The 19463-nt window shown below is 39.4% G+C and overlaps 1 protein-coding gene across 2 annotated transcripts; it reads right to left on the minus strand.

Annotated features, from left to right (window-relative positions):
- Positions 1-948: 948 nt before the first annotated feature.
- On the minus strand, positions 949-18401 carry fam83fa (family with sequence similarity 83 member Fa). Of its 2 annotated transcripts, none has more exons than XM_038707094.1 (5): positions 17839-18401; positions 11480-11647; positions 9575-9696; positions 3334-4124; positions 949-1907 (listed from the first exon to the last, which is right to left on the minus strand). In XM_038707094.1, the coding sequence occupies exons 1-5, from the start codon at positions 18310-18312 to the stop codon at positions 1855-1857; spliced, it is 1608 nt and encodes a 535-aa protein (XP_038563022.1). In that variant the 5' UTR covers positions 18313-18401; the 3' UTR covers positions 949-1854. The 2 variants fall into 2 exon arrangements, with proteins under 2 accessions (XP_038563022.1, XP_038563029.1); XM_038707101.1 differs by having other exon boundaries at positions 949-1904; positions 17839-18398.
- Between the last annotated feature and the right edge of the window lie 1062 nt (positions 18402-19463).

Raw genomic sequence — 19463 nt, forward strand, 5'->3', positions numbered from 1 at the left:
GAAAGGACGACACAGAGGCAGATCCTGACCAAATACAGACTCAGTCTTGCCTTAGAGAAAGGACGACACAGAGACAGATCCTGACCAAATACAGACTCAGTCTTGCCTTAGAGAAAGGACGACACAGAGACAGATCCTGACCAAATACAGACTCAGTCTTGCCTTAGAGAAAGGACGACACAGAGGCAGATCCTGACCAAATACAGACTCAGTCTTGCCTTAGAGAAAGGACGACACAGAGGCAGATCCTGACCAAATACAGACTCAGTCTTGCCACAGAGAAACAACCGCAAGAAGTCTTGGCTGCCAACAGATCAAAGAGTCTGTGGTCACTGCATGCTAGGTGAGGCAGCAAGATATGCCCTTAATTATTAATCCTAAATTTCTGCAGATATTGTTACCTTTGGACAGGCCCAGGCTAGTTGTATCCTCCTGCAGAGCGTGTGCTAAGCTAAACTAACCAGCTGTCTGTAGCTTCAAACTTGCCGTGCGTGAGTGGTGTCAATTCTCCCATCCAAATCTCGGCAAGGAAGCGAACAGGTGTATTTTTTAAACTGTCAAACTATTTCTTTAGTCTTAACTCGCCCGGCTGTGCAGCCAAACGTGTTCAAACCCACAGAACTTCATCTTGAGTTCTTGTAGAGAATTGAAAGTTTTCTACTGAGTGAATGATGCAGCCATAAAACAATAAAATCATGTCACTGGGTAGAATATTTCACTTACTGTAAAATCCCATGTAGCTTTCGCAAAGAGCTGGAACAAGAATATACATAATAAATGTGAAACTGTCAGACAATGTGGAATTAGTTAGTTTAGTAGTTAGTTTGTGTCATGCACATAAACATGCGCATGTGGTCTTTTAATACAGGTACATCAGGTACACAAAAGGTTTCCTTCCTAAAACACAGCTCAAGTTTCTTATGATCATTCATCCAGAAGAATTCAAAACAGAAATTAGAAACATTTTACTAAAAACAGTCCATCATATCATAATATAATAAGCAATAAAACATGAACCTGAAGTCTTCTTATGAAGTAAACCCACATGTTTCTACAGCTAACAGTAATGTACCTGAATTTAACTGTAACGCAAAGATTTTTGTCATCAACACTGAACTTTTATTTGACATTTAATCAGACAAACCAGTTGATCAGCTGTTTTTCACTTCTTTAATTCCATTTCTGCTACAAAATTGTGATTATTTGCATCAAGTGGTTCTCAAGGATTCACATTTTAATCTCTGCTAGTTTCATCTGGATAAAAAACAAAATCCCAAAGTGCAAAGTCCTCATACCGCAGGACTGTGTCAACACTGCACTACTCACCACAGCGTACATTATTCGCAGGCTGTACAACACACTTTGATGAACACTTATTCTGTTACCCTCTGCAAGGTGATGCTCAGAGACTTTTCCTGTCTCTATAGCAACCAGGTTAATACACAGACGTGATGTAACCCGCCCACGCCACCGGGATCACAGCCCGGGCTGCTCTGTGGCGTTCAGGTTCAGGCATACAAGTGAAATATGTAAAAACAACACTTAATTGTTGAATAATTTAATACAAAAAAAAAAACATACAAACACAAAATAATGGCAATAAAATCTCCCTCCTTCAGCACTTTGGCTACAATGTTAAGGTTTTCCTCACATGATTAGTTTAACAACATCTAATTTGTGGTTGCTCCTGTAAGGACATTCCCCGAAAAACTGCAGCGGTGAAACAGGCCAGGCACTCATTTCTTGTAAAGTCACCTGGTTACTGTAAGGTGATACTGTGACTCAGCGGTCGCAGCACGTTTAACCACGAGATCCTGCGGTGCTCTAACTCTAACGACTGACTAGTTATTGATCTCATGACTGGATGCAGTTCTTCTTTTGATGCCGCCGGCGGCTTTTGGATCCTGCTGGGGAGGGAACAAAAGACAGATTAATTTAAAAAATAACAACCCTAATTGGTAAAGTGAAGAAAGAAATATCACAATTAGGGCCAGTAGAATATCTCAATACTTTTTAAACCTACAATAATTTATTTGTTTTGGGCCACTTTGAGGCAGCGGAAATAAACTGTGAACACAACACTGACATATCACCTTTTAAGTTAAAATGGGGAACTTGTTAGCAAACATTTACTTATTTGTACATCAAAGAAGTTACAGAGAAACATGATCATTCATTTGGAGTCATGTTTGTGTCACCTGATTGCATGTAAGTCAACGCCTGAGGGAAATATCTGGCTCTTCAGCTGATAAACTATGTTCACCTCTAACAGTGTCTGTCTACTGTTTGCTGCTAAGCAGGTAGAGTACAGTGGTGTTTTGGGGCCTTTTCACTGAAACTGGTGCTACGAGAGCGCCAAGATTGAACGAAAACAAACAAGTTGCAGGCCGGACAGATTAACACTGAGCTTAAACTCACTATAAAGCTCTGTGATAATTCCTACAGCATTATCAGCGAAACCTTTCACATTGTTTTAATGTTGACATTTGATTAGTCATTATAAAATAGCAATTACAGACGCTTTAAATACCAACAAATTTGTAGTCTTGAGTCTCACGTTTCTTAATGTTTGATTAAATTTGTCCTGATTTATATCATGAGTGTGACCATTAATTCAACCAGGACAATTTTGCTTCTATATGTACCAAACAAAAGTCATCAGTCACTCAATTTGGTGTTGGAAATGAAACTCAGATATTGAAGTTGGACTAAACCTGACATGATAAGTCAATTAATCACCAAATATTTTCAAAGTCTGAGACTGTCCCATCTCTCCCTTACTTTACTTGCTTAGTTTCACTCAGTTCCTGGATGCCTATGGGATCAAGATTATGTTATTTGATCCCACAGACACTCAACAATTGAGTCAAGATAGCCTAATATTGCTGTTTGACATAACTTCAGACTACACCATACATTATAAAAGGCATTTCTTAGTTCATGACAAAGTAGAAAAGACAGTTCCCCAAAACAACTGCATCTCTGGACTCGCTCACAGGTAGGCTATTCTATGTGATCTCCTTTTGATAACTAATGTAATATTGCTTAACCTCCATTCATTGAGAAACTGGGGTGGTCCACCTCTAACTTTGGAAACACCTGATTTAAATTTATTATAATCATTTTTTGTCTGGACAATTAACGCACTTGGAGACTTTTGGCTTTGTGACACGCATTTTTTTTTTACTGTTTTCTGACATTTTATAGACCAATTAATGAATTAATTAAGCAAGAAAATAATCTGCTCATTAGCTGCTAATAAAGTAATTGTTAGTTGCAGCCCTGATTCAGACCATGATGAAACACACAGATTCACAGGCTGTGGGCACGTACCGTCTTCGTCTCCTGTGTTGATGGTCTGCAGAGACATGCTTCTCTGAAGGATCTTTGAGGGCCTCTTGGTTTTGGATTTCGGTGGACCTGGTTTCTCAATGATCTCAAACGAGTCCTCCAGCTCAGTTCCTGCGACAGCATGGGTCTCTTTACAGGTGGGGGCGGGGCTCTGAGGAGTGACCACGCCTTCCTGTATAGTATCTGTGCTGTGATTGCCTCTGCCTTTCAAGAAGTGCCTGAAGGAGCTGCGTTGTTTCTTCGCTCCAGCGGCCAGGTTCTTCTTCAACCCTCCCTTTCCATCCTCATCATCCTCCTCTGCAGGTGGACCAGGACTCTGTGGGGAGACTCGGCCCACCTTCTCCCCACTGTTCCCGTTGGCACGAAGGATGCCGTTCTGCAGGCCGTTCCTGTGGTTCAGCCCACCGACCAGCGAGTCGCTCGGAGTCGACAGGTCTTGTAGGGAACCTGTTAGGCCCCTACTGTTCCCAAAAACTAAAGAGTACTTAGGATTATGGTATTTATGTGCAGGCACCTTTAGGTCGATTTGTCTGGAGTCCCCAACAGATACTTGAAAGCGAGACATGGAGACGGGCACATGCCGGATTTCCTCCACCTTCGGCTTTGTTATGGGCACAGGAATAGGCGGCTTGGTGATGTTGAACTCCCTGTAGAGGTCCACCTGCTCAGACACGGCGTACAGCTCCCTGAAGTCATTGTCAAAGAAGTCCACAGTTTGTCCCGACATCACGGTGATCATGTTCCTGTCCATCCGAGAGGAACTCCAGGTGAAGCTGGAAGACAAAAGAGGGATTTAAACCAAAAGTAAACCTGTGTTAAAGTGTTGGATGAGAAGATTGATCCTAATGTGTACAGTAAATATGAAGCTACCACCAGACAGTTAGCTTAGCGTATTGGTACTTCTTATTGGTTCAGTTTGTTTATCGATGCTCTTATCAGTCCTATTTATTACAAAAAAATTGCCTTTGAAAAAATATTTTATTTGAAAAAAGAATTTAATATTTTTTATTAACTCAATATTGTTTCTAGAGCAGCAACAGGATTCACAACAGAAAGGTCACTAATATTTCACTGAAAACAAATCTAAAATCAACATCAACATACTGACCAAAGTTTAGAAAGAATAGAAGAAGAACAGTCCTCCTCCTCCTCCCTCTGCTGCTGCTGGTAGAAAGGAGGGCTGATCTGTCTCCAGCTTATAATGTGCCATATTTTAATGTACAGGCAAACTAAGCTAAACAGTTACTAAAGACAGAGAGCTTTCGCTTTAGCTAGTTTGTAACAATAAGCTATTAGCTGAACTAACACTGTGCCTGTGTAATACCAAAACACAGCTGCTCAGTGTGCGCGTGTATGTGTGTGTGGAGTGGAGGTGTAACACCAAAATCTGTGACCTATCAGATTCTGTGATTACACCCAAACGACGATGTTTTCCTAACCATAACCAAGTACTTTTGGTGCCTAAATCCAACCAAGTACTTTTGGTGCCCAAACCCAACCAAGTACTTTTGGTGCCTAAATCCAACCAAGTACTTTTGGTGCCCAAACCCAACCAAGTACTTTTGGTGCCCAAACCCAACCAAGTACTTTTGGTGCCTAAACCCAACCAAGTACTAAACCCAACCAAGTACTTTTGGTGCCCAAACCCAACCAAGTACTAAACCCAACCAAGTACTTTTGGTGCCCAAACCCAACCAAGTACTTTTGGTGCCTAAACCCAACCAAGTACTAAACCCAACCAAGTACTTTTGGTGCCCAAACCCAACCAAGTACTAAACCCAACCAAGTACTAAACCCAACCAAGTACTAAACCCAACCAAGTACTTTTGGGGCCCAAACCCAACCAAGTACTTTTGGTGCCTAAACCCAACCAAGTACTTTTGGTGCCTAAACCCAACCAAGTACTTTTGGGGCCCAAACCCAACCAAGTACTTTTGGTGCCCAAACCCAACCAAGTACTTTTGGTGCCTAAACCCAACCAAGTACTTTTGGGGCCCAAACCCAACCAAGTACTTTTGGTGCCTAAACCCAACCAAGTACTTTTGGTGCCTAAACCCAACCAAGTACTAAACCCAACCAAGTACTTTTGGTGCCTAAACCCAACCAAGTACTTTTGGTGCCTAAACCCAACCAAGTACTTTTGGTGCCTAAACCCAACCAAGTACTAAACCCAACCAAGTACTTTTGGTGCCTAAACCCAACCAAGTACTTTTGGTGCCTAAACCCAACCAAGTACTTTTGGTGCCTAAACCCAACCAAGTACTTTTGGTGCCTAAACCCAACCAAGTACTTTTGGTGCCTAAACCCAACTAAACTGCAACCGCTTCACATCATCAACAAAGCCTCTGGTGCTTAACTTGCAATTTGGGTCACAGAATCTGACAGATCACACATTTTGGTGTCCCAGAGGCGCTCTGCAGAGACACAGAGGAGGGGAGAGGCTGCAGGTCAGCTTCGGAGCCGGATGTGTCCCGCGGGCCGCCAATTGCATAGGTCTGGCGTAGCATAATGACAGGCCTGTCCAATGCTAACACAATACTTGCACCTCTAAAGCTCATTAATCAACATGTTAACAGGGCTCTCAAGTCTCACGCATTCACCGTGAGACACACGCATTTGAGCCAGTTCACAAGCTCACACACCACACCTCAAATATTTGAGTGTCTCCTCCTCTAACCTGCGTTATCTCACTCCAAACTTTTGATAAAACTTGAGAGCCCTGTGTTTTAAATCTCGTTAGTGTCATAGATGATCAAGATTACTTAAGTCAGTGCTGTTATGGCAGCCCTAAGAAGCAGTATAGGAGATTGTTCCTGTTTTTAAAAGCTTCAAAAACTTCACACATTCATTCACACAGACCCAAATTTCTTTACGTAGGCATCGACTCATCACACATGAGTCATAACATAATTGTGCTCATTTCATTTAGCGCCGATACATCGTTTCAGTTTTGACTTTAATGCATCACTAATGTGTTCGTAAAGTGCACCGAAACCAGCTTCATCATTGATGTGGTCGCTAACATGATCTACCTGTGAACTCAGAGGTGGCTGATGTATGTCACTTGCAGGTACGAAAAATGAAAAGTGTGGAAAGACGTGTCATCTTTAGTCAGACACAGGTTACTGTATACAGGAGCTTAACACTTTACTTTGTATGTTGTATCCAAAACATTTAAATCAGCTTATTTTTGCAGACGTCTGGGTCACGTATTTGTAGGTTTCAAGGGTGGATGGAGTTTTCTGTGACAAGAATTTCTTTTAAACTTTTCAGTATGATTCAGATTACAGTGGATGAATATCATTTAAGCAACAAGATTCCTTACACATTTATTTAAAGGCCATCTAATAATGGTCTATAAAATTCTGATATATATTAACTGTGTCTTAACAAAAAGTAATAATTATAATAATTAATAATCTAATTATATATTATACAATAGTGTAACAGTCAAAGGGGACATTTCTGTATTTCTGTATTGAGTACTTTAACTTTTATTACTAACATTAGTAACATTTTCAATGCATGTCTTGCTTGTAACCTGACCTGACGCACTTTTATCACGGCGCTGTTTATTACTGCACTCCCTGGAGAAATATTGTCTAATTTTTGGATAAAATAATCTCAAAAAGAAGCTTTTCCAGTTTTGCAGTTGCATTGTGCATTTGAAGGTTACAACCTTCAAATGCAACTGCAAAACTGAATACATTCAGGTTGTTAAACTGACTCAAGATAACGTGAAAAAAATAATGATAGTGAACCACCATATCACCTAAATATTGAGAAAGAGGACAACGATATTAAGGATCAACACTGTACAGCTGGTTAGCTCTCTATTCACTATTACAATCATTAAAAAGCAGAACAGTAGGGATTTATAACGTTACATTCAGTAGGAAGTTAGCTAGCGGTAGCTAACTAACGTTAAATTAGGAGCAATCCACAGTCTACATTTTTCTGGATTTGTTTCAGGTTTTGGAAAGAGAATAAATCGTCCTTCTTGTTTCAACCTTTCTGGGTAGCAACTGTAACTATTACAAGTGCCACAGGAACAGCGTTTGACCATGTCTTTGAAAAATACGGCAAAAGAAAGCTATAAAACGACTCCTTTTACATTAGAGCCAATGGAGCGCAGCCATGAAAGTGTTGGACCTCAGTTAAGTTTAAAAGTAGGAGTAAATTTCATGAATTCTTAGCACTTAAGACTAAAATGACACTTTGAGAAGCTTGATAAATACCGGGCCTGATCTGACTTTCCCCCTGACTGCCTTTATCACACCTGAGTATCACAACCAGTTGCGGCATCAACTAAAGCTGGAATGAGCAGAGAATGTAACGGAGAGCTATTCTTTTCAAAATCACCTTCCGGTATTTCACACACATTTCTGCTGTATTATTTCCCCATGCGTTCCATGGGAGTGTAAGGGTTAACACATGTAGGTGGGGTAATTCTTTCACTGAACCTGGTTAATCATTTCAAATAAGCACAGAAAGCTTTTTGCCTCGTAATAATAACAATCTCAGGTTTTACACTTCTGCTTCAATCAGTTCTCATAATGATTACATTGATCTACAACAATAGAAGTATGTGCAGGACCAATGCTAGATAAGGAGAGTGGAAGTTTAATATGCTTCAGAAAGTCTTTAAGGTAGTTATTAGTCTGCTGACCTGAGATTTTCTATTGTTACCTGCTGCTCTAAGAGAAAGTTGTTTTATATTTAAAGCCTTTACATCCTCTCAATATTTAGATCTGAGAGTGGAAAGCAGGCCGTCACCAGCGTCACAACGTAGAAATGGAAAAGCGGTATTTTTAAGTGAACTGCAGTTTAAAAACTAATACATAATGTTTTGGACAATAAGTATTTGTTTTATTATTATTATTGTACTTTCTTAAGGTAGCCAAATCTTTTAAACCAATTTTCAAAGCAAACCACTGTTGTTGATAAAACTGTCTCACCGCAAGAACCATTTAGTAACTGTTCCAGAGCTTTTGTTTTTAATAGCTTCCTCAACAGATTGAGTTTACCCAGTTATCACAGCACTGGGCCTCATGCAGGAACATTTTGCGTTCTTCTTCGTAACACCTCTTACTTTTATTTGTGAGGATTGCTCTTAAAAGTATTCCGAGTCACTGTCACCAAACTGGAAGTTTGTAAATCGCTTGTTTCAACTTGATGAACGCTACATGAGATGAGTTCTGCTCTGTTGGCAAATTTCATTCACAAAAATGTACAAAAAGAAGATTTTCACACACCAGAGCTTCCTAAGTCCTGCTCTAACAATGTCAGCAGTGGCATTAGGAGGCCAGAAACAATCAGAAAATGAATACAGCTTCAACCGACGTACAAACAATTTGGACTAGGTTTCCATACAATTTGCCAAATGCAGCACAAATTTAAACTGAATTTTTTAGATAATCATGAGAGAATAAAACTAGTGTTATGCGAATACTGGGAGTTGGTTCTTAGAAAAAAAGCAGAAGGTGGCGCTAATACTCCAGTCAGGTACCATAATACCATTGTAGAAGAAGAGGGTGCGACGAGATGATGTGATTAAACAGTGGCAGCCAAACACACCTATTGATAGATAGATAAGAAAACATTTTACAGCAGGTGATGTTACACTGTCAGGTGTTACAGCGGAGGATGTTGCAACTTGCACAAAGACCCTACGGCTGCTGTCAGAGTGAACATGCCAAAATATGCAGATAAAATAATTATTTTATATGAAGTAAGAAAAAAAACATCTCACAATGCTCTCACATCGGCGAGCCATGATGGAAATTTTAACACCTACAGCTACAGCTGGACAAAATACCTACTTTCTCTATCCTCTGAGGAAAATCGTGTAATAGGTTTTATTATTATGATGTACTATATGATATATTTAATACATTTTATTTTGTGTTTAGGTATGCCATCGCATTGGTTTTGTAAAAGCTCTTTATATAAATATTTTCAAATATTATATTTTCCTCGATTACATAGAAAAAGGTGTTTCTCTTCACTAGACTGACTTTAACATGTTATATCTCGTTATTTGGGGAAGTGTAGACAAGGTGTGTGTCCAGGCAACCCGCAGAAACTTGAGATAATAAAAAACTCCCCCTAAAACAGCAACAACAACAATGAACTTTTTTACATTTTAAATTGAATTAAAAAAATATAACGTGTTAAAATTTTTCTGTCTCATCACAAGGAGTTTAAGGCATTGCGTGCTCACCTGTAAGACCCAAACATTACTTTCTCTCCATCTACCAGCATGTATTTGGAGCACAGGGAGCCGGGCAGCTTTCCAAATGACAGGGCCAGCCCTGCACCTTTCACCATGCGCACACGGAGATTCTGTAAAGAAACACCCACTTAATTACACATTTCAACTGGCTAAGCATCACAAGGGTAAGCCTGAGTAAACTCACTCAGCCAGAGCTATCAAACATCCCCTGCTGTATCACGCATGAGTGATTTATGGAGAAGCCACGTCAAACTTGCACTGTTGCACTTTGCAACATAAAGTCAGAGAAAAGAACAGGTAGAAAAGGAGCCGTAATACTGATTATGCGTTGGGAGGAGGCTCTCCTCTGCTGTCAACCCCGGTGTGGGGCGAAGCATCACGTTACAGTCTTTGGATCGGTTCTCAGCATCTATGAATGTTCATTTGTAAGAAGTAAGAGTAACAGAGCCCAGTGCTCTGAAAAGGCCTTTCACAGCCTTATCAACTGACACCACAATGGGCAGGTATCCCAGGGATCCAGTTAAACTAGACGAGAGCTACAAAACTCTGCATGCAGCAGATAAGACGGTATTGTGTCCCTGTGGAGATAAGATGACCGTCTGGCTCAGTGAACTGCTGTTCGCCCACTTAATCTAGATCAACACTGTTTCTCAGGTTCTGCAACACATACAACAGTATTAAATGATAATAAGATGATTATATTTTAATCTTTAGGTGCAAAGGTGTGTTAAAAAGGCCCTGGACTGTCTGTTTTTGCCTAATATTTATTCACCACTTTTTAAGAAAATAAGGTTTTTGTAATATATATATATATATACAAACACATTTGTATATCCTCTGAAAATATACAGGGATCTTTTCTCCTTATCATTTACTTTTGGGAATATACAATATTTACTGTAGACCCAAGGTGGCCATTTTTGTCAGACGTACCCTCACAGCCTTTACAGATGAACATTTATTTCAAACAGTCATCCATTACCAATTTAAGCCATTGACTCATTACTTTTAGCTAGCTATTTTTAAGCATATCTGCTAATATAATCATATTACCCAACTATACAGCTAAGTAACTTAGGTAAGTTTGATAATTTGATAATGTAAATGCCAAAATCATTACAATCTTAAAATAAGGCTGGTGGGGAATTAGCAAGTAAACACTGAAAAATGAATTTTATTCTAATATGGGTAATTTTTGATCCACTTATGGAAGAGTACAGGTTCCAGTATCTAAGGGTTTAAGGTCCTGTTCACCCAAATCACACAAAAAACAACAACAAAAAGCTTTTTCTGCAGAGGATTTGGGATCAAAACACTGAAAAATGTCAATGCTTCATAACTCCTGTGTTACTACTGCACACTTTTAGGGGGGTAGAAAATGGTTCCCAGTAAAAACGTCAGATCAGACAGATCATCTTGTACACCTGCTATGAGCAGCACTAATGAAATTCCTTTGAAGTCCACTGTGTTGTGGTGTTGAAAAGCAGAGATATGAGCTGAGCTGAGATCTGAAAACCTTGGCAAAGAAACCTGAAACTATCTACAATGAGGGGTCAGCGGGAAATGTCACGTCATTCTTTGAGATGTTTGTGGCTTGAATGCTGAATGCACCAGACCAAAATACAGCGGTTACTATACATTTGAGGAATGAAAATGTTTGAGGTTTTATAACACCTCCAAACCAAACACTATAACATTGTCTTTTACTTCAGGAGTTTCCTGAAGAGCGTGACATATGATACATGGTACTGCCATTGTTTACTAAAGGAGGTGAAGCAGTGACCCACTGAGCTTCAGACTCTCCATTTTGCTCTTTGTGTATTTTATTCGTGAGCCTCCTCCCTCTGTAGCACTCTGTCATGCACTCCAGTGTTTGCTGAGCTCACTCCTCACCCGCAGATGCACTGCGTTGATCTGCAGCCGAGCGCACATATCCAGGAAGTGAGGCACTCCACTGGCCTCCAGCACAGCGTAGACAGCCACCCCGCGTCGTGATGAGGCATCCAGCAGGTCCTGGAGGATCTGCAGGTCTGTCAGGAGGTCCATGACAATGGCCACCACCTGGGAACACGGGGAGGGGGGTGTAACTAAATACATTTACTCTATGTAAGATACTTGAATCTTACTTGAGTATTTCCATTTCACATCTACTTACTACAATTTAGAGGTGAATATAGGACTTTTTCTTTGACAGCTGTTTACAGATTAAGATCTTACATCCAAAATGTATGATGAAAATATAACACTGTTATTAAACCAGTGGTTAGAATACTTTTCCCATACTTAACATTTTAAATGCAGGTCTGTTGCTTGTAATAAAGTAATTTCATAATTCAGGATTTCCACTTTTACTTAAGTAAAGGATCTTAATTCTTCCTCCACTGACAGACAGCAGGACAAAAAAACTGGTGTAGTGTTAACAAATGCTTGATAAACCCAGGTTGTACTTCCTCTTAACCATTTTCTTTTCCTGTAAAACATCCGACCAGACAGGCTGACAAAGATTTGTGAGCTGTGTGCATGTTACTGATGTCACACCAATGATATCTGGTTGTTTGAGTACCTTTTATCGTCAACATTAAGACACATAAAAGTTTTCAGCGCCCCAACTGTCACAGGCCAAAGGCACTAAGACAGTAACTTGTCATTAGTTTTATGACAACATTTAGGCTGATTATTTACTGAAGAAGTGACAGTTGATACCTCAGTGGAACTTGTTTTTCCAGGAGACTAAAACGTTTGGACGCGATCCAGCAACGGCTACAATTATCATGCACTGCTAATTATTTTGCGTGTTTGTATTCAAAATCATTACATGACAATAGAGGATCTGACTTGCAGGACTTTCCATATTGGTATATTCCTTTTTTAATACTGTATATTTAATTAAACAAACATGATGACTATTTGCAGTGGAGCATTTTATATGCTTGAGTGCAATTTAGTTTGATCATTTGAGGTTCTTTATACTTCCTTATTGCGGCTCTTGTGTACATGTTTGGGCCCGATCCAACAGCCTCCAAACAAGTTTTCCTGGCAGACACCTTTACATGTGACAGCAACTTGGAAGAATGTTAACTGAAATCAGTCAGACTTTGGGGATCACCTGACTGTCCCTCAAATTTGTGGTTTTTGAGTGAAACGTTCCGACAACTATAAGATGCACTGACATTAACTCTTTGCCGCACACATTCATGTTCACATCTGGATGATTGTAACCATTTTGGGGATCCCTTAAAGGAAATAGCTCCACATTATCGGAAACATGCTTATTCGCCAAGAGTTAAGGGTCCAATACTCCGTCAGAACAGCTTCGAAAAATCCCCGTCCTACTCTTTCTGCCGTTGCAATTGTGAGGGGGTGGGGGTCCAATAATTTCCAATAATTTCTGTAACTTTCCGGAAACGTCAACCTGACATTCACACCCACGTCACACAGACACTGGGAGGTGAGAAAGTAAGAAGCGTTCGAATTCTCACAAGTTCTCTTTTTTATTAACTACGCAATTATTTCTGACCTTCTGACGAGGTCAAAAAATAACTTGAACAAACCTGTTATTTTCTAACATAACTCAGCTTTTGGTCTTGTTAGGATGTACTGCCTTATTCTACATGGTTTAACAGTGATAAAGAGCGCATTAAAATCAAGTCTATCTCACCTCCAACACAAGACTCTGAGACTGCATGTGGCTTTAAATGAGCTGTTCATTTAGACATTTTCTGCGAGGTTGCTCTGTCTCTTAAATGTAGTTCAACCAGAAACATCACAATTCTCCACCTGTCTCGTAGAGATCCACCTGGCTCACAATCCACAGCTCATTTTAATACAAATGACACAGCTGGGCTTCGTCTTTTGAGTTGAGATGCTTGCCTTTCTTGGAGTGACAATTTGAACTTCTGGGTACTGATATGCAGAAGCACTCTCTCAAGTATTTGGCAGGCTTTCAGGAGGAGATGATTTACTTCACCTCAAGTAAAGCAATCTCAGCTTTTGATCAGCTAATTAAGCTGTCGGGGCCCTGAGTAGGCTACTATACACAGTTAATAAAGAGGATTAACTTATGTGTCAAAGTATCTTCAATTATTCACCTACAAGAGCTTTGCAGCTGGTCTGTTAGTCAGTCGCGCTAGTCTGTTTAAGTTTTCTATCCTCCACACCTCAAAAAGAAACCCAGTATTCCTTCTGCCAGTTAGAACAAACCCTATCTTCGTACCCTGCAATGACAGATTCTGGTGCAACATGTCAGACCAATCACAGGTGAATGTTCCTCCTTTTAGCTTAATTGTGCATACCTCGGGGGTCAACCAACCAGAAGGAGCTGTGGGAATCTTTGAGTGGGTGAGGAGATTATAAAGAAGTGGCTTGTTAAGTACCAATCTTAACCTGGACTGAAGGATCATGGGGGAGGCTGAACAAGTCTGTATGTCTCTCTGCTGCATGTCCTGATGTGAAGCTGACATTTAGAGCTGCTAGGTCTGCACCACGTATGACTCAGCTTGTCAAAACTTGCGTATGACTCTCCCATTGATCTAGATTTTATTAATAATGCCGTGGGCTTGGTTAACCAGTCCCTGTTCCCTTACGTGCTGGAAAATTCTGCAAGTGCAAAATACAGTAATGTTTACACATGTTAGGTTTAGTGGGTATAATGTTTATATTTTGGGTTAATAAAAAAAAGCAAATCACTTGTGCAATTACTGCCACTTAAATTAGTCGTAAATTAAGTCATAAGTAATAATAAGCAAAAATTGAAGACACTCATCACAATCTGGTTGGAGCCTTTTTTCTTTCTTTCTTATATCAACCCTGATACCAACACGTTCTCATCTCAGGGTCAGTCAAACACCAACGATTTGAGACAACCTGACAAAGCCTCTGTATTTGACGCACAAAGTACTCTTCAGCATCTGTATAAAATGTCTTTTTAAAATTTTGTACAAGTGCAGATTGGTTAGATTTAGGCACCAAAAGGTTGGATTTAGGAAAACATTGTGTTTTGGGTTGAAATAAGCACATTACATAACAGCAGATGGGTTACACTGGAGTTACTTGAAAGCCATGGTATCTCATACAGACGCTGAAGGGTACTTGGGCGTCAAATACCTATGCTTTTTAGCTCTCTGATTGGGTCTCAAAAGTCATGCAAATCAGAAACTCAATGCCATTGCCATTGAGTTTTTGACAGGGTATTTTTATTAAAATATTTTGTAACGTGTAAACAACCCATAGAGCCTACACTTGTATTGTGTATGTGGCCGTTTTCTTTGCGCTGCCACAGTCGCTTTAAACTCCTGTGTTACATTCAGTAACACTCCCAGCTCGTTATTGGTCCCTGCGATAAAAAATCTTGTGTGATTCCTCCTCTGTATTACTTTATTCTTTAACCAAATCTTCTGTAACTACAGAATAGCTTCATGTTTACACCGGCACGTGCATGCCCAGTGTACCTGAATGGCCACTAGATGTGCGTTTTCGGTCTTTTAATTTAGACGCAGATCAACTCTGACACGCAGCTAAAACGCTGGTGTGGACAGAGATCGTTTTCGTTTTAAAACTCCGTTTTTAAACTAAATTGGAGTAGTGTAGATGGGGCCTTTATGTGAGCAAAGACACGTTTTGAGTGATTTGTACATTTTTAAGATTTATTTTTAGTAAAATTGGAACAATGTGTAAAATGTGAAAGCAAATATCGTTTCCAGAAAATTAATATTCAAATGCAATGAAAATGATTTCTTCTCAAAGATTAATCATGGCTAAACTTAATATGATTATGATTATACTACTTTAATACTGAGCAGAGTAATAAGCCGTTAGCTAAAGGTTTCTGAGTTTGGTGTCTGTTTTAAACACCTTTCTGAAAGCCAAAAATCTAAGGAATGGATTAAACTGTGTGTTTGTCTGCTTTAACATTAGTTGCACACATTAGCATGACCGGCTAGCTAGCTTCCTACCTTGAGTAGCCTAGAAAATTATTTTCTAGTATAAAAGTGTAAAGCAAAGCATAAATCAAACCACTGTGTTGCTTGTCCAAGTCTGTTTTTTGAAGCTTTCCAACCATCCAAAGGTTATAACAAATTTTATTTATAATACTTTATAATAATATTAGGACTAACAACCTTTCCACTGCAATACAATAACTTTGTTTATGTCTTTTGACTTGACTTTTTGCCTTGGACCTGTTAGCTTTAGCCTCATGTAGCCATGAGATGGCATTTTCAAGAAAAAGAATGAAGCTAATGCTTAATTAGCTGAAACAAGTTGGAAACAGATTTACAGATTTCTAGCGTTTAGCTGACACTAGCTAGCTACAACTGATCAAATCTGCTAGTTGTCATTTCAGTTCAGCCAAAATCCACAACTGTCTGTTAGAAATTAAAAGCCTTTTTTGTACCTGTGTGACGTTAAGGACCCATAGTTTAAAAAAAGAAATATATGGTAAGATAGAGACGTATCAAACTGATTCATGGCAGTGTCACTGGCATCAAGATTTCGGATGCAGTTGAATGGCCTCATGTTAAGCCTCACACTGACATTAGCAGGTCACAAGCTGAAACATAAAGCAGCTCTGTTGTGCAGTAGATCATAATAATTGAAGTTTAAGGTAATAGCTCTTAACTGTCACTTATATTCTCCCTTCCTTATAAAACACAGATCAGTGGGTTTTATCGAACTTGTTGAAACCTGTCTGAATTCGCTTGCACTCTGTGGCCTCGACAGAAGCACCATAAAGCTGAGTCTTAGCAAGGTCTGATGAATCAACAGCACTCACTGATCCTTATTAATAGTGTTATGAGAACATTTAGGCACATCATTTACTGAAGAAAGTAACTATACTTAAGTGGAACTTGTTTATCCAGGTAAAGGTTACTCAAGATTAGCAAGTTATGGTGAATTAATGGCAGTCCACTCATTGATGATCCTTGAAATGGGAGATCTGTTGTTTTCTTTATGTTGATTCTTGGGTTGGAGAACTCGGGCTCAGCTGTCAATTATGACGTGAAACCAGCTTTTTTTATAGCATCAACTAACAATTTAAAATCAAACTTATCAGATAAATGAGCACTTGAACAAACATCAGCGTGATAAGAACTGCGAACACGCTTGTTTGAGCGCTTGAAATCGTTTCGGGGGTTCTCGTGTGGGGATATTTTGACACATTTCTTATAAAACGGAGGGGAAAAACAACCATTTTCAAAACACCTGAGCCAGACAGCTGCCTGCTACACAACTCAAGAACCACAGACTCTGAACAACGACCTACATTAGTTAGTAACACACATCTGTAGGCTCTATCTTTAAGAAATAAAAAAGTAATATTTTAATATAATAGTGTGTCTTTGGATTAAAATAAATGCATTAAGCCTCAGATTATTAACATAAACATTTATTACAGGCTGTCTCATGTATTCATAAAGACAGGACACTCTGTCACATGATCACCTGAAGCCAATCATTTTGAATTTCATAACGTTTACTCTGCTATGGGCAAAGTAGGACTTTCTACGTCAAGAAGCCACTGATTTTTTTTTTGTTGCTTGGTCGGTTATTTTCATATGTCAGTGCTGTAATCATGTTTTCCTTTTATCTTTTTTAGGGCAGCCTGCAGACGTCTTTGTAGAAGAGTTGACACAGAATCTCAGGCTTTGGGATTGTGTAAAATTTAATATATTTAGTCTACCTGCCTTCTTCTTTGCAGATACCTTTCTGGCTGAACTTCACTGCGTGTGACATAGAAAGTCTTTACGTAACGTATGCTGTAAGTGGGTAAAGCAGAAATCATCAACTATTTTGATGCTTTTTCATGGCAAAAATACAAAAAATCCTAATTTATAGCCTCTCATGTGACTATTTGCTGCTGTTGTAAACTGAATATATTTGGGTTTACAACATTTTTTACTAGTTTTTTTTTACTATATTATGGCCTAAATTATCAATCAAGACAATAAGAAATAACTTGATTAATTTAATTAATTGTTATTTGCACCTTTAATGTTTTGTTTTTGCCAAGGTTTGGCTGAGTTTTACTGGCCTTGTGTTTTCCTCCTGATTCTCATGTAAATAAAAGGTATAAAGTAGAAGTTCTTACAAGTCACAGTGTTTATTATTTAGCTATTTATTATAAGAGTCAAAAAAATAGATAAATTGATAATAGTGTTATTTAAATGTGATTTGATTTAAGAAATTAAAACTTTTTAAACATTTTGTGTAGTGTGTAGTGTAACTTTCTTCCTTACATGATAACAAAGAGTTACCTTGTGTGCTTCCTGGATGAGTCTCCTCACCACCTCCTTGATGTGCGGCCCGGACTCTTTGGGTGGATGGGTGTACACGGACACCCGAGTCACCCCCTTGTAGAGGCCGCTGCTGCCCGGCCAGCCGATGTCTAGAGACGGGACCTCGGTGTCGGACATCTGGGGCCAGTAGGTAGAGTGGACCCCGGAGTCCGCGCTGGAGGACTCTTTGGACTTCTCGTGCTCTCCGGACTCAGAGTCGCTGTCCGTGTCGTATTCGTGAAACGTTTTCCTGATGACTTTCACCTCCCTGGCGGAGAGGAAGTCCTTGATGTTGTCCTCTTTGAGCCGCATCTTGAAGGCACCGTCCCCGTTCCTCAGGAGCTGCTCCAGGGCCGCCCGCTGCTCCTCGCTGTAGTAAAACTCCGGTCTGGACTCCGGGACCTTCTCGTTGACGTGCTCATCGTCCATGCACACCAGCTGAGACTCCGCCATAGCAGGTAAAAAGTTCCCCCCACCTCCAGATCCGCTGCTCTACAAAACAGCGATACCTGTGCGCAAAGGTACGCCAGGCGCTCAGGTGAGTCCCTCAGGAGGCGGGACCAACTACATGCCAGCATAAAGCCAACCACGTTATTACACAACGTCCTGTTATAAAAACTTTCAGAATAAAAGAACATTTGTTGTTGTTTGTGTCTCACCTGCTGGAACTCATTAGACATGTTTACTGGCTCAGGAGGGAGACACATTTCAGGCGTCCTGACCTTCACAGTCATCACCACCCTTACCTTGAAGAGATTATTATACTCAGCTAAACACAAAACAAATGGAAATCACTCAAAATACACTGATTTAACTGTAATTCTAAAGTAAAAAAAAAAATCACATCTACCTTTGCAGTTTTCCGTTATTCCCTTAATAGGCCCCCCGAAATCCTGGAGGGACTGTTTTCACTACTACTTATGCTGACATGCTGAAAAAAACCTGTATATTAATGAACAAAGTAGCTAATTTCATTTACACAGGTACTATACTTAAGTACAATTTTGAAATACCTGTACTACACTTGTGCATTTCCATTTTATGCTACTTAGTAGTTATATTAAGTAATTAATGGTAAATATTGTAGTTTAACTTCACTACATTTATCCAGTGGTGGACAGTAATTAATTACATTTACTCAAGCACAGTACTTGAGTATTTTTATTTTCATGCCACTTTCTACTTCTATTTCACTACTTCTCAGAGGGAGATATTGTACTTCAGTACATTTATTTGACAGCTTTAGTTACTTTACAAAATAAGTTTTTTACACACATAACACATAAAATATGTTTTGTTTTAAATTAAACTACCCAACATCTTACAAAAGTACAGCTGACACGTTTATTAGATTGACAATGAAATACACTGGCAACAACTTTGAACGTTTACGACTTTACGTTTTCAGTTTTGCAGAAATGTGAAGATTTTACTGTCTTTGTAATAATTCAGAGCTTTGTGCTGTTGGTTAGACAAAGTAAGCATTGAATTCAGAATCAGAATTTCAAAAATCGATTAAAGAATAAAATAATCCTCCTCCTGTCCACATGTTGAAGTGATATATAAGAAGGCTATATATCAGCCTGGGCATTTTGTACGTCAAT

Source organism: Micropterus salmoides, unplaced genomic scaffold, assembly GCF_014851395.1.
Source record: "Micropterus salmoides isolate LMB-PRFRI ecotype aquatic unplaced genomic scaffold, ASM1485139v1 Ms_hic_scaffold_10, whole genome shotgun sequence".
In the NCBI taxonomy this organism is placed as follows: Eukaryota; Metazoa; Chordata; class Actinopteri; order Centrarchiformes; family Centrarchidae; genus Micropterus; species Micropterus salmoides.